The sequence below is a fragment of the Electrona antarctica genome (assembly GCF_951216825.1).
Source record: "Electrona antarctica genome assembly, chromosome: 6".
In the NCBI taxonomy this organism is placed as follows: Eukaryota; Metazoa; Chordata; class Actinopteri; order Myctophiformes; family Myctophidae; genus Electrona; species Electrona antarctica.
In genome coordinates this window covers 30478403-30493680 of record NC_136811.1, presented here as the reverse complement: position 1 = coordinate 30493680, position 15278 = coordinate 30478403, and the positions used below count along the sequence as shown (strand labels likewise).

Below are 15278 nucleotides of genomic sequence, written 5' to 3'. Positions count from 1 at the left end.
GTTATTCTTTCGCATTCTTTTGTATAAATCTGTTCCATGTGCTTTTTGGGGCTTTTTTTGGGGCAAACTGTTCATGTATTCAACCCTTAAAATAAATAGTCGGCGTTTTAAGCAGACATAATAGTTTTGTTTATACAGAAGGAAATTATCAACATTTTTGGCAAACACCAATGCCATAAAATAGTCCCATGATATACTGTACACCTACCACATTCAGTATTAGGAGACTATTGTTTTTTCTTCACTACATGACCATAGTCATGACATCAATGACCACAGTCAGTTTGACACCTGGAAGGTCCTGTGTCCTGCCACCCTCCACCAGCACCACGTTGTGCTCCTGTAGGTTGAGTGCGGGGACTGCCCCTAAAGGTGTTTGCACACTGGTGCTTTTTTTTGGCTGAATATCGCTTTTTCGGACCGGGGTCTATTTTAGCAGGGTTCCGCATCTGTCTAGTAGGGTCTAGTGGGGTGTTGGTGACAGGCAGACAGCCAGTGATAGCCTATAGTAAGCCTACTACTTTCAGATCCGCAAAACGCAGTGAAAAAACGAGCCATCCCATTACTCAGACAACATGGCTTTGCGTGCAGTTATGGTTAGTAATGCGGGGTCGGACCAACGTGCCGTCGGAACAATGACACAGCACCGTTCTGTCCCTCCCCAGGAATGAAGACCACTGCTTCCTTCCCGGAACATTTCCGATATTGCTGACATGAAGAGTTTGGTTTCTTGGGTTTCCGGATCTTCAGTCTTCAGTTGAGGACAACCGAATGTAGTACCGACAGGTTTAGGTGGTGATTTGGGTTTCCCTTGACGGTGCATTTGGTTCAGAGTCACCATTGTTCTGAAAAGGCATGGTCCTGTCCATGTGGAGGACGACTGGGACACTGCAGAGAATGTACAACACAAGTATCACATTAGAAAGTGGTATAGCTTTTGTAAATTGCTTTTATAGCTGCTCAGGTGGTTTTGATGAGCCCTAAAGGGGTTCGGTGTCTTGCTCAGGAGGTGGAAGATTCCGGTACCCAGACAACCTAGTCTCTACCCACCAACATTTAGTTTTAGCAAGATATGCAAGAAACAAGGAACCTACAAGGAACTTTACTGAGGGCTAAGATGGACACAAGAGAGGAAGAATAATTGTATTCCCTTGCTCTAAAACCGGGATCGAATTGGCAACATTTTCCTCCGGAAGAAGATACAGTGGAGAGAGAAATCACGCTTCCCAGCCCCCACCCTCCCCCTTCTTCACAGACACCTGCTGTGTGATTCCGGACTGGTGCCACGATCAAGCAACTTCAAGCAACTCCATAGCAACTTGCTATGTTATCGTACTTTCACCAACAGACTTTGAGATAACGTGACCTGGCACACAAATCCAAAAGAACTCTGCGGGCCTACTCCCACACAAACACATGACTTTCATGAACTTACAGACACAATACACATCCTCTGCACACACAATTTTCTATTTTGTATGTTTAAGCATCACAGGGTGCGACACATTTTAGGGGCAACCATCATTTAAAAAAACAAACAATTTCTTTCTTTCCGCAGAACACTGCATGCTCTTACGGATACACAGATTTCTCTGTCTGGATCTCATTTTTCTTTTCCGTGTAAAAGGTTTTGTTATTGTAAATTGGACTAGATAATTGTGCCCAATTGTGTGTGGCAAACATCCTTAATCTCACTTAAGCCCTATTTTATATTTAATTGTGAGTTAGTGTCATGTTAGTGTCATGTCTTTATTTAGCCTATAAATGTCATGCCCAAAAAAGGGAAAAGTGGTTAAGCTCTGTCACAGTCACGTGAGACCCCCATATTCGTTTAAAGCCTGCTGTGCCACCCTCAAGGAACTCCTTCCCTTGTGATATTTGACCTTCACACTTGCCTTTTCTGTCAAACAAATTGGAAGATTCAAACACTGTGCACCAGATAGACTTAAAAGAAATCACATCTGTGTGAAGTGAGTTGCGCTCTTATCATCGTATCATCAAGACGTAACATGTCCATTTGCTCAGACACTATTACGTAAAATTGTCCATTCATTGTCAATGGGAATTGAATCTTTGTGTAGGACACAAATAAGCTGATTTGGCCATGAGCTGATTTTTGACCATATAAACTTATTTAAACAACATAAACTGATTATATCGGCTACAATCACTTAATGTGATTGAATTTCACAAGATGATACATTTTTCACAAGGCTATTGAAAAGCAGAGTTTGCCAATCAAACAGAACCACAGAGAGGTACTCATCAACAATCTGAAAACTTGCCTTGTAAATGTGATTTCAACATTGGTCCAAAAGTAAGACTCCATAACGACATCGTCCCTGCAAAACATAAATTATTATAAAGCTCAGACTTTGTAGTATTTAATAAATAAAGGTATATTATATTATATTATATTATATTATATTATATTATATTATATTATATTATATTATATTATATTATATTAATAATCTTACGTACATTGTTACATGAATTATGATACATGATAGCTTGCCAATACAATCTTAGCTTGACGTTTCAAGCTCATTACCAACTGTCCTTGCAGGGAACTAATTAGTTCCCATGACTGAAGTTATGTAGCATTTTGTGAGTCTTGTATAAACTCACTAATCATGCTTATCATGACTAGATAATTAATTTCTAACATGTATGGAATTGTATGGGTATGGAATTGTTGCTCTATACAAACAACCATTAACACCATGTATTTTGGTCTTCACATGCCACACAAGAATTCAATACAATGGTTGGAATTATCTTTAAAAAAAGAATTCAACAAGATGAAGCTCAACTTTTAACCTATTTAAAATACACTACTGTCCCCTAGTGGAAAGGTATTTTGCACTCTGCCATGGAGGAGCTCTGCGGTTATAGCAAAGATAATGCAATGCATGTTACAGCCAACTTATACATTTACTTGTACTAGAAAATAATTCTTATATAAACAGTACCATCATTTGTTAAGTTTAAAACTGAGAGTAATAAACTATTATAAAAAACAATAATAATTCAAACCGTTACAAGGCGCTGATGTCGGCGCATGGCGCTAGAAAAGCTGAAGCTCCTCCCACAGACCATGCAGGTGTAAGGCTTCTCCCCTGTGTGGATCCTCTGGTGCTCAGTCATGTGGACCTGTTGGGTGAAGTTTTTCCCACAGGTAGGACATTGGTAGGGACGCTCTCCTGAGTGGATCCTCAGGTGTTTAACCAGCGCAGATGCCTTCTGACAGTCTCTGCCACACACTGGACAGCAGTGCTTTGGTTTGCCATTGTTGCCTTCCTGGCTCTCCAGGCAGCCATTTTGGTCTGATGAAAGGTGGCAAGACAGTAAAGAAGTGTTATGAATATGATGCATGACAAATGATAATACTGATAATTTGAATGTGATCATCATCACTCCTAGTCCTAATTTGCTGCCACTTACCGATTATAACAGGCTTCCAGTTTTCTTCCTCACCATCTGAATTAATCAAACCACTGACATCACCCTCCTCGTTCTCGGTTTTGATATCCTCCAAAACTGAACCTTTTTCCCTGTGTGAGTCACCATGGTTACCAAATTTGGGTGCTGAGGTGAAGCACTCCTGGGGGAAAAAAGCATAAATTAGTATATTACCCTCATTTGCTATTAAAATGCGGAAAAGGAAAATACAATCAAAAGCTCCTGAGCAATCTAGTCAATCATGCATTGGTCAGACAAATATTATTCATGGCAGAAATGTGCAAATTCACCTGGTCCTGTCCACCTAATGGCAGTGAACCATTTTTGTGGAGTGTTTGGTGCTTTCTGAAAGCTTTCTTGGTGGAGAATCTTTCCTTACACACATCACACTGGTACGGTCCAGTATGGGACATCATCACATGTTGCTGCAGGCTGGATTTTGTGGTGAAACCACTGTCACAGATCTCACACATGTGCTGCAGCCCACTCTGGTGGAGGAGATTGTGCTGCTCCAGTTTCTCAGGGGTGGAGAAATATTTGTCACACTGGACACATTGATTGGATGTTTCCTTTAAAAGATTAAGATACCACATTGTCTTTCATTTGGACAACAAATATAGACAACTCATACCACATTAATCTGTAAAAGGCAACTACTGTAGACAGACATATACTACAACACTAGACAATGAAAAATCAGATCCCTTGTCGCAGATGTTTTTAAACTCTAAAGTAATGGCAACACAGAAACAATCTTCCCATTGCTTCAGTGTTTAAACCCATGGTCAAGAGAACCAGTATTGACTGATGATTTATGAATGATCCATGTCTCACCTTGCTAGAGTTGTCTTCAGGTTTGAATGCGTCTTCACCTCCTGTGTGCATACACATGTGTTTCTTCAGCAAGCCCGGACGATTGAAGCTCTTCCAGCACAGAGGGCAAGGATGGGACTTCTGTCCTGTGTGCAGACGCAAATGATCATTCAAAGATGACAATGATGTGAAAACTTTGTCATAGAGAGAGCATGAGTGCAGGTTTTCATCTGTGTGAGATTTTTGGTGATCCCTCAGCCCTGTCCTTGAAGCAAATCATTAGGGACATGAAGGGCAGTGGTTGGGTTTTTCTCCTGTGTGCGCCCTTTCATGTTGCCTTAAATTTTGTTTATCAATGAAACCTCTCCCACATATTCTCCCCAGGGTGCACTCTTTGGTGGACTACCACATGTTCTTCTGCTTGAATCGCTTGCCACAGAATGGACAGCTGTACGGTCTGTCCCCCGAGTGTGCTGCCCGAATGTGGTGCTGCACATGGTAAGCTCTGGTAAATGATGTCCCACAAACTGAACGATGGTGAGGACTTTTCATCTTGCAATTTTCCTGCTTCAAATTACCTTCTGCTGATGGACCAGGATTCTCAGTGTCAGAAACAATCCCCCCTCCTGTAAGACACACAAACTCTTACTGTTAATATAATAAGACACTTATCGTTCTTTAAAAGAATTAGCAACAGCAACCAATATGGAAGATGGGTTTATGGAAGACTCAGCCCAAAATCTTAACAGTAATATGAATGCTTTTGATTGATCCTAATTTTCTGCCAATTAAAGTTTATAATAGGCTTCCAGTTCTCTTCCTCACCATCTGAAATAATCAAACCGCTGACAGAACTCTCCTTGTTCTCCATTTTGATATCCTCATCCAAAACGGAAGCTTTTTCCCTGTTTGAGTCACCATGGTTACCAAATGTGGGTTCTGAGGTGAAGGAATCAGATGTGTTGAATTGGCCATCTGCATCCTAGAAGAAAAATGACAATGCACAATTTATCTATATCTACAGTATATACACATATACTGTGTGTCTGTCTGTCTGTCCATCCATCCATATATATAATATATACACACACACACACACACACACACACACACACACACACACACACACACACACACACACACACACACACACACACACACACACACACACACACACACAGTATATAAATGCATTATTAATGACCTATGGATACCCCTACTGCTATTGGTATTACAGCCATATGTGTTGGTATGTAGATTACCCTCATCTGCTACTAACATTAGGGAAAAGGAAATGCAATCAAAACAATTGAGTCAATCATACATTTGTCAGACAAATATTATTCATGGAACAAATACGGAAATTCACCTGGTCCTGTCCACCCAATGGCAGTGAATCATTCATAGCGAGTGACTCTGTGGTGAATGCTTCCTTTTTGTGGATTGTTTGGTGCTTTCTGAAAGCTTTCTTGGTGGAAAATCTTTCCTTACACACATCACAAGGGTATCGTCCAGTATGGGACATCATCACATGTTGCTGCAGGCTGGATTTTGTGGTGAAACCACTGTCACAGATCTCACACACATGCTGCAGCCCACTCTGGTGGAGGAGATTGTGCTGCCCCAGTTTCTCAGCGGTGGAGAAATATTTGTCACACAGGACACATCGATTTGGTGTTTCCTTTAAAAAATAATGAAGATATAACATTGTCTTTCATTTGAACAGCCAATATAGACACACACCAGTAATGGCAACAATGAAACAATCTTCCCATAGTTTCAGTGTTTAAACCCATGATGAAGAGCACAAGGACTGACATATCACAGATGAATGATTCATGTCTCACCTTGCTAGTGTTGTCTTCAGGATTCACCATATCTCCATCTCCTGTGTGTATACGCATGTGTTTCTTCAACAAGCCCGGACGATTGAAGCTCTTCCAGCATAGATGGCACGGGTGGGGTCCTGGCTGTCCTGTGTGCTTTCTCAAATGATCTTTCAAAGTTGTTGATGAGGTGAAAACCTTGTCACACAGTGAGCAGGAGTGGAGGTTTTCCTCTGTATGAGATTTTTGATGCTCCTTCAGCCCTGTCATTGAAGCAAAGCGTTTTGGACATGAAGGGCAGTGGTAGGGTCTTTCTCCTGTGTGTGTCCTTTCATGTTGTATTAAATAGCATCTTCGGGTGAAGCCTCTCCTGCATACAGAGCAGTGGTAGACCTTACCACCCTCTGAGGTATGTCTCAGCAGCTGGTGCCTCTTCAGACAGCCTAGTTGTGCATAACTCATTCCACACTCAGAGCACGAGTAAGGTTTCTCCCCGGTGTGCAATCTTTGGTGGACTACCAGGCTTGCTTTCTGAATGAATCGCTTGCTACAGTACGGACAGCTGTACGGTTTGACCCCCGAATGTGTTGCCATGTGGCGCTTAATATTCGAAAGTTTCGTGAATTCTTTTCCACAAACGGAACAATGGTGAGGATCTTTTATTTTGCCGTCTTCCTGCTTTAAATCAACTTCTGCTGGTGGACAAGGATTCTCAGTGTCAGAAACAATACCCCCTCCTGTAAGAAACAAACTGACATTGTTAATAAGACAGGAAAAGTAACCAATGCAGAAGACTGCAGTCCAGCAGACTCGACCCAAAACAGTATTATGAATGTTTTTGATCAATCCTAATTTGCTGCCACTTAATGATTATAACAGGCTTCCAGTTCTCTTCCTCACCATCTGAATTAATCAAACCGCTGACAGAACACTCCTCGTTCTCCATTTTGATATCCTCATCCAAAACTGAACCTTTTCCCCAGTTTGAGTCACCATGGTTACCAAATGTGGGTTCGGTGATGCCATCTGCATCCTAGGAAAAAAAATAAGACAATGCAATCTTAATATATGCTACCAATAAACACAATTAGCCATGTTTTGTAGGAGGGAAACCAATTGGGAGGGCAATTTCTGTCTCTGCACTAGACATCAGGGTGCCTGATAAGTAGGAAGCAGAACTAGAAAAGAATAGTGTGTGGCTGACGTGTGCATCATCATGCTTGGTGATACTGCATTTTGTATTTCAAACGTGGTCGCCTACAACCTCACGAACACACACCGGTAACAGGATAGGTGTGCACCATAGAAGAGTGGCATTTTTTTGGCAAAATGTAAAAAAAATATTATATTTGGAAAATGTTTTTAAGTAAAGTGTACATGATTCAAGCATCCTTAAACATTTGACAATATTAAGGTCTAATATTTCTACAATTGCTACAAAACATGTATACCGTATCAATGTATACCGTGTCATTTTGGGGCATAAACAAGAAGTTGAAGGATACAAATAAGTCTGATAATGAATCGATGCTCCATGCATGTTCATCATGTATACTTGAGACTTGAGGGGGGGGGGGGGGGGGGGAATCCAATTTTACATCATGGTGCCCAGATGTCCAGTACGAGGTGACTTAAGGTGGCCTTACACTAGCCGATTTTTTTCAATCTGAAATCTGATAGCACCACACACTACAGGATAATCGGAGCGGGGCAGAGCAAATATCAAACATTCTTGATGTTGATCGGGCCGATCCCGATCGCACTTTGAGCGGTCGGGCACCCCCCGAGCGTCAAAAATGCCCGATTATCGGCTAGTGTAAGGCCACCTTTAGAGAATTGACTAAATGGGGGGTTCATATACTGCTGAGGCATTTTCAGATCTAAATCGTGCTCTGCGAGTGTAAACCTTAAAGAAGTGCAAAGACACTTTACTAGAGGTTCATGTTGTGTAGTTTCCTTGCCGACCTATATTCCTCTGTGAATTAGAAATTGATAATCTAAAATAGTCTCCTCGTCAACTTACATTGCACAGTGAAACCCATCTCTATGTCACTCTTTTAACTGATAAACAAATGTAAACAGAGTCAATTCTTTATTACTAATGAATGACCAATTAATTAATGACCCCTGCTGGCTGCTGCTATTGATACTATACAACCAAATGTACCCCTATCTGCTACTAAAATTAGGAAAAAGGAAATACAATCAAACGTTCCTAAGCACTTTAGTCAATGCATTTGTCAGAAAAATATTATTTATGACAAAATGTGGAAATTCACCTGGTCCTGTCCACCTAGTGGCAGTGAACCATTCATAGAGAAAGTGACTCTGTGGTCAATCCTTCCTTTTTGCGGATTGTTTGGTGCTTTTTGAAAGCTTTCTTAGTGGAGAATCTTTCCTTACACACATCACACTGGTACCGTGTAGGTAGGACAACCAAGAAAACGTCTTACCACATCTTTCTGTATGAGGGCAACTACAGTATACTACAAAAGACAATGAAAAGTCTGATCCTTCTATATATCTGAAAAAGAGAAAGAGAGAAGAGGACCCGCACACTCATCTGCTCCAAAGGTTTTTGGGAGCAGATGAGTGTGCGGGTTCTCTTCTCTTTTTCTGATGTCACTTTTGAACCCAGCACCTCCACTAAGTGATGTGCGTATTTTACTAGTTTCTGTAGACAAATATCTGTAAACTCGACACTAATGGCAGCAAAGAAACAATCTTCCCATTGTTTCAGTGTTATTAAACCCATGATGAAAAGCACCAGGATTGATTGATGAATGATCCATGTCTCACCTTGCTAGTGTCTTCAGGATCCAATGTGTCTCCATCCCCTGTGTGTATAGACATGTGTTTCTTCAGCAAGCCAGGACGATTGAAGCTCTTCCAGCATAGAGGGCAAGGGTGGGGTCCTGGCTGTCCTGTGTGCTTTCTCACATGATCTTTCAAAGATGATGATGAGGTGAAAACCTTGTCACAGAGAGAGCAGGAGTGGAGGTTTTCCTTAGTGTGAGATTTTTGGTGATCGCTCAGTCCTGTCCTTGTAGCAAAGCATTTGAGACATGAAGGGCAGTGGTAGGGTCTTTCTCCTGTGTGTGTCCTTTCGTGTTCTAATAAAAGCCGTCTTCGGACGAAGCCTCTACTGCATACAGAGCAGTGGTACGGTCTCTCAGAGGTATGTCTCAGCATCTGGTGCGTCTTCAGAGAGCCTAGCTGTGAATAACTCACTCCACACTCAGTGCACGAGTAAGGTTTCTCCCCGGTGTGCACTCTTTGGTGGACAACCACAGCTTCTTTCTGCTTGAATTGCTTGCCACAGAATGGACAGCTGTGTGGTCTGTCCCCTGAGTGTACTGCCCGAATGTGGCGCTCCACATGGTTAGCTGTAGTAAAAGATTTCCCACAAACTGAACAATGGTGAGGACCTTTCGTCTTGCGATTTTCCTGCTTCAAATCACCTTCTGCTGATGGACAAGGATTCTCAGTGTCAGAAAAAACACATTTATAAGAAACAAACTCACATTGTTATTAAGACAAACCAAAACAAATACACAATGTGAAAGAGGTTTCCGGCAGACAGAGTCCAAAATCTTAACAGTAATGAATGTTTTTTGGACTTAATATTTCTTCACCTTTATCAATAAGATGCTGACTGTCTTCCATACTCTCGTCTGTATCTTCCTCCTCTCTGAACGTGTCTTCATGATCTGTTTCTCCTTCCTCCATTTACTCAGCTGGGTTTCTCAGATGACAGAACAAGGATCTCCGGCACGGACGGATCTGGAGTTGATTTATCAGCACTAGACTTCATGAAAAACAAGATAATGGGATACCAGGCATCATTTTACACGTCTGACCTAAATACATGACAATGATCTTGAATTCAAATCTATCTTGAGCTGGGCTCACACTAGGACAATTGGGCCGATTGATGTCTGAAGTCATCCCTCCCAATAATCAGGTTGGTTCCAGATTCGAGGCTGGATGGAACTGATTAATTCATGTTTGGGGTTTACAGATCCAAAATTTAAACCTCCGGATGTGCTTGACGTTTAGGATTTTAAATACTTTTTTGAACGGAAGAGACATTGAATTTTGTTCAAATAGGCTATACAGTAACATTTAAGCAGAAACAAACAGATCACACAAATTTCCACTGCAGATTAAAGGGCTGCATCTTTTTCAGTGTCCAAATTGTCTGTCAGAGTCTGTGGTCATTGAGTGACAAATTAACGGATTCCATAGTTTGTTTACAGCAATAGTATCTATATTGTTCTATTACCCAGTGCCAACGATCCTGTGGTTGCTTGCAACCCAGGCCACTTCTTCTAATATAAGCCCGACACCAAACTCAAGGGTTCTCACATTCCTCATTGACTCTCAAAAAAGAAAACAATGTTCAACTAGTGGAGTACAGATTTAACCGTCTGGGCCACAGTGAGTAATGTTTTGATCGATTATTAGCTCCTTGTGCTCGCTAGATAGAGATCAGGTGGTTTCCTTCTCATACCATTCTTTGCTGCCGTTAAACCAGCCAACAGAACTCTTGTCACTTATGCAGTGTTATGATGAATTGAAAATGGTGGTCCCTGTTGTAAACAAGTGTAATGCTTTATCAGTGTGTCGTCCACAGTAACAGTCTTTGTATTGAGTTGTGCTTTCATGTGAAATGTACCCATTCTGCAAACTGTTAATAAATACTTCAATCAATCAATCAAGTTTAGAGATTAATCATCACTTAATAATAGAATGTGTGGCAGACTAGACAGGGTGTTCAATCCCATTTCCATCAGAGTAGAGATTAGAGAAATGCAAAACATGACTCTCTCACACTCTCCCTCTCACCACACGCATGCACTCACTCACACACACACACACACACACACACTAGCTGATAAACAGTGTCGCGTTAATCATTATCAGACCTCAACTTCTTGTTTATGACCATGATACTACTATCCCACAGGCTTTGTAACAATTTGTAGAAAATGAAATAATAGGTCTTAAGTGTTAATTATTTCATACCATGTTAAAAAAAACATGCATGTTTGAATCTTTATTGCCTTATTTTTTGAAACAAATACAATTTAATAGAGGTTCCCACCTCTTTTACTCTGTGCCCACTGCCCACAATGTTAGGTGCCCACTCTTCCGGTTACCATCTTGCCAATATTTGGAGTTAATGTCAAGGCAAAATCAAAGTATACAACACAACCCAAACCTAGTGGTACATCCATGGCTTCTACACTAGTAGGGAAGATAGCTAATATGCTAATTTGCTAAGAGGACTGTACTCTGCTCAGCGCTCGTTCAGAACGGCCCGGTCTGACTGAAGCGGCTCGCCGTGAAGCGCCCCCGCGCGAGCAACAAGGCGTGCGAGTGTCCACTGTCCACCGTCCATGCCGACGTTTGAACAAATATGTTTTTATTTTATTTTAGAGTCTGTTCGAAACTCACCTCGCTCCAACTGTACTTTTCTTGTTTCCGGCAAATAATATCTAGCAAACCATTGGCGTATTGCCTCCCACTGTTGAGGTTAAGGTACTGCGGCTGCCCATCAGAGCCTTCTATGCTGATTATACAACAGTAACAACAGTGGTTTGGATGACAGAGGACATGCGGGATTGCGGGCCGGGGTAGCCTGGTTTCCAGCCCATAGTCCCCGCCCACTCCACTGAGCGCACTGGAGGCTCAGCGTCTGACAACCAGGCATAAAGCCCGGGGGTCCTTGAGGGTGTCAGGCCCGCCCAGAGCCCTAGCTGCCCTACAAAGCCAATAAGTATACTTGCCAGCCCATTGTGAACCTGGACATTTTGAGTACCCTAAAGTTTTATGTCAGAAATGTTGAGTATGGGTCCCCGGCATTTAGAAACTGCCGGATGCTAATTTGCACATGTTGGGCAATTTTCATAATTAGCATAATAAGATGGGGTACCACTGACAAGGCAACATTTTTACAATTCCATTATGCTTTAAAGTGGCATGTGACATGTCAAACTAGGGGGGTTTCATGATTCTGAATCCATTGCAAGCATTATTTTTGCAGGAAAAACACTCCTTCGGCTAGTAAAAACATAGCCGTCATCACAAATGTGAGTGCCATGGCCGAATTTAGCAAGTGTTTTTCGTGCAAAATTAATGGTTTGGTTGCAATAGATTCAGAATCATGAAAAACCCCTAATTTGACACATCACATGCTACTTAAAGCATAGACATTTTGAAAATATATAGGTTGTCAGTGGTACCCCAGCTTATTATGCTAATTATGAAAATTGCCCAATTTACGAAGTTAGCATTTGGCAGTTTCCAAATGCTCATAAATGCTAAACAATAAACACACATGGTGTAATTTGTGTTTCACATTCAAATCTGCTGCCGAGCCAATCAAACGAAGGTATTGGACACTGAACAGAACAGGACACTAGTAAGCCACCTTCTGGAAACCTAGGACTACAGTTGAAATTGAATTAATAATTTAGGCATTTAGCAGACGCTCTTAACCAGAGCAACTTACAATAAGCAGGTTAAATACATACAGTACATCAAATGCAGTGTGTAGTGCCTCAGTAAACTAGGACCACAGGTAAAACAAGAACCTAGAATCAGTCTACTAGTACTCTTAACTATATACACACTATCAAAATAATAATCATCTGGTTCGGCATAAAACAGATTGGCCACATAAGTAACTCCACAACATTTTCACTCCACAAAATGTATTTTTTTATTCCACTTAATTTTAAAATGGAAGTCAACCTTGCCCACAATTGGAGTCATATCAGACGACTGACATCACAGGCTGGCCACATCGAGCCCATGTGGACAGTGTGTGAGTCCACGTGATCTTGTGTTTTTAGTTCAACCAAGTTGTGGACAGTGGATTACTCCACATTAAAGAGTGCAATAAGGGGGGGAAAGTGACATAGTTATTCACCTCAACCCTTAAAATAAATCAGCATTGTAAGCAGACATAAGTTTTGTTTATCAACTTTTTTTGGCAAACACCAATGCCATAAAATGTGCATCATCAAGGTATTAAATAATAGTCCCATCATACACCCACCACATTCAATATTAGGAGACTATTGTTTTTTCTTCACTACATGACCACAGTCATATTTGCCTCTGACCACAGTCAGTTTGACACCTGGAAGGTCCTGTGTCCTGCCACCCTCCACCAGCACCACGTTGTGCTCCTGTAGGTTGTGTCCCTCCCCAGGAATGAAGACCACTGCTTCCTTCCCGTTAGACAGACGAACTCGGGCACATTTACGATTGGCTGAGTTTGGTTTCTTGGGTTTCCGGATCATGGTCTTCAAAATCACTGCCTTTAGTTGAGGACGACCGAATGTAGCACCGAGAGGTTTAGGTGGTGATTTGGGTTTCCCTTGACGGTGCATTTGGTTCAGAGTCGCCATTGTTCTGATAAGGCATGGTCCTGTCCATGTGGAGGAAGTCTGGGACACTGCAGAGATGTACAACACATAAGTATCACATTAGAAAGTGGTATAGCTTTTGTAAACTGCTTTTATAGCTGCTCAGGTGACTTTGAGGGCTAAGGAAGTGTCTTGCTCAGGAGGTGGAAGTGGTGACGTTCCGATTCCCAGACAACCTCTCTACCCACCCACATTTAGTTTGTAAATTTAGCAAAAACTAAAGGATATGCAAGAAACATACTAGACTTTTTGAAGACAGGATGATACGTAATATAATAAAACTAGTAAATGCAACAGATCGTTTTAGATCTACAGTATCTGTTGGTTTAAGCACCAGACAGGGTGCAACACATATTGATTGAATTTCACTATTGTAAATTGGATTAGATATCCAATTGTGTCCCAAACATCCTATAACCTTAATCTCACTTAAGACCTATTTTATTGTATCATTTTTTTTGTGCGTTAATGCAGCAAAAACAGCCCATAGTGCATGCTCACATGCAATGCGTGGTGAACTTGTAGCTTTTATTTTCTCTACCTAGCAGCCTATGAATGCCATGCCCCAAAAAGGGACGCCAAGTTAAAAGTAGTTAAGCTCTTTGTCATGCCACCCTGAGCCAATAATTAGATGACCTGATACTTGCTGCAACAATATTGTTCTGCAATGCATAACCAATTGTGATTGAATTTCACGAGTGACATTTGTACAAGAATATTGCATTTTAAAGCAGTTTGTTCCTCGACTTATGCCAATCAAACATAACCACATATCCTTACTTCCAACAATCTACTACTAGTACTATCTAATACTTGCCTTGTAAAAGTGATGCCAACATTGGTCTAAAATTAAAACGCCACAACGACATCGTCCCTGCAACACAAAAACAAATTATGAAGCGCAGACTTTGTAATACTGGATAAATAACATATATAACGTCATTTAACGTATATGAAAGTCGATGCTGATTGCTGATTAGCTTGGTGTTTGAAGCAATCAAAGCTAACTGTCCTTGCAAGGTAACAAACTAGTTTGCTTGACTTAAGTTATATGGTGGTTTGTCAGTTATCCTACCTGCTTGTATAATCCTCGGTCTGTATAATGCTGCGGTTGTACACTAATTACGGTATGCGTATGGCTAATTGGCTATAACAATAAAGGACTTTCTTTTCACCATTGAGCTATTCTTCACATGCTAATGGACTTAGCTAGAGCTCAGCTGGCCTGGAAGTATTTAAACTGCTTCCGGATTGAAGCGCACATTTTTGACCTATTAATTCAAATACACTACTGCCCCCTAGGAAAACTCTTAAAGCCGAATGAAGATGACACGAGATGACACACGCACTTTTTCCTCCGAGGTGGAAAGCCTGGTGTGGCAAGGTTACACACGCACGCACTCCATGGATGAGCTCTCTATCCATGCGTATGCAGTAACACACACACACACACACACACACACACACACACACACACACACACACACACACACACACACACACACACACACACACACACACAATTCATTGCAATACCGATAACTAGGAACTGAAAGTAAGTAGCCTGCTATACTACATTGGTTCCATTGATCCAAGCTGGGACACAAATGATTGTTTGAATATTAAAATTGTTTATTTTTCAGAGGATGTTTTCCTCTGAAAATGCACATGACCCACCCATCTGACCACTTACTCACGTTTTTATAACATGTCAGCTAACAATTCACAGTCACAT

At 41.3% G+C, this 15278-nt stretch overlaps 2 protein-coding genes across 3 annotated transcripts; both read right to left on the bottom strand.

Moving 5' to 3' along the window:
• Positions 1-586: 586 nt before the first annotated feature.
• LOC306924871 (small ribosomal subunit protein uS12m-like) lies at positions 587-14804 on the bottom strand. Of its 2 annotated transcripts, none has more exons than XR_013790220.1 (3): positions 14619-14804; positions 14361-14417; positions 587-888 (listed from the first exon to the last, which is right to left on the bottom strand). XR_013790220.1 is itself a non-coding variant. In XM_079503551.1 (3 exons), exons 2-3 carry the CDS (start codon positions 14410-14412, stop codon positions 13190-13192), a joined length of 435 nt encoding a protein of 144 aa, XP_079359677.1. In that variant the 5' UTR covers positions 14413-14417; positions 14619-14800; the 3' UTR covers positions 13066-13189. The 2 variants fall into 2 exon arrangements, 1 of the variants encoding a protein (XP_079359677.1); XM_079503551.1 differs by lacking the exon at positions 587-888 and adding an exon at positions 13066-13572 and having other exon boundaries at positions 14619-14800.
• On the bottom strand, positions 2286-11621 carry LOC306925698 (uncharacterized protein). Its single transcript, XM_079504711.1, has 13 exons — positions 11565-11621; positions 9740-9912; positions 8904-9568; positions 7005-7137; positions 6126-6841; positions 5648-5959; positions 5104-5260; positions 4857-4904; positions 4300-4424; positions 3756-4034; positions 3448-3607; positions 3100-3329; positions 2286-2342 (listed from the first exon to the last, which is right to left on the bottom strand). Exons 2-13 carry the CDS (start codon positions 9831-9833, stop codon positions 2301-2303), a joined length of 2961 nt encoding a protein of 986 aa, XP_079360837.1. The 5' UTR covers positions 9834-9912; positions 11565-11621; the 3' UTR covers positions 2286-2300.
• Positions 14805-15278: the final 474 nt, after the last annotated feature.

Coding starts and splice junctions, on each gene's coding strand:
- LOC306925698 (XM_079504711.1), bottom strand. CDS start 9,833: ATGGAGGAAGGAGAAACAGATCATGAAGACACGTTCAGAGAGGAGGAA. Junction 6,842..7,004: donor CGGTTTGATTAATTCAGATG/GTGAGGAAGAGA, acceptor TGTTTCTTACAG/GAGGGGGTATTGTTTCTGAC. Junction 5,960..6,125: donor CTGAAGACAACACTAGCAAG/GTGAGACATGAA, acceptor TATTTTTTAAAG/GAAACACCAAATCGATGTGT.
- LOC306924871 (XM_079503551.1), bottom strand. CDS start 14,412: ATGTCGTTGTGGCGTTTTAATTTTAGACCAATGTTGGCATCACTTTTA. Junction 13,573..14,360: donor GTTGGCATCACTTTTACAAG/GCAAGTATTAGA, acceptor ACATCTCTGCAG/TGTCCCAGACTTCCTCCACA.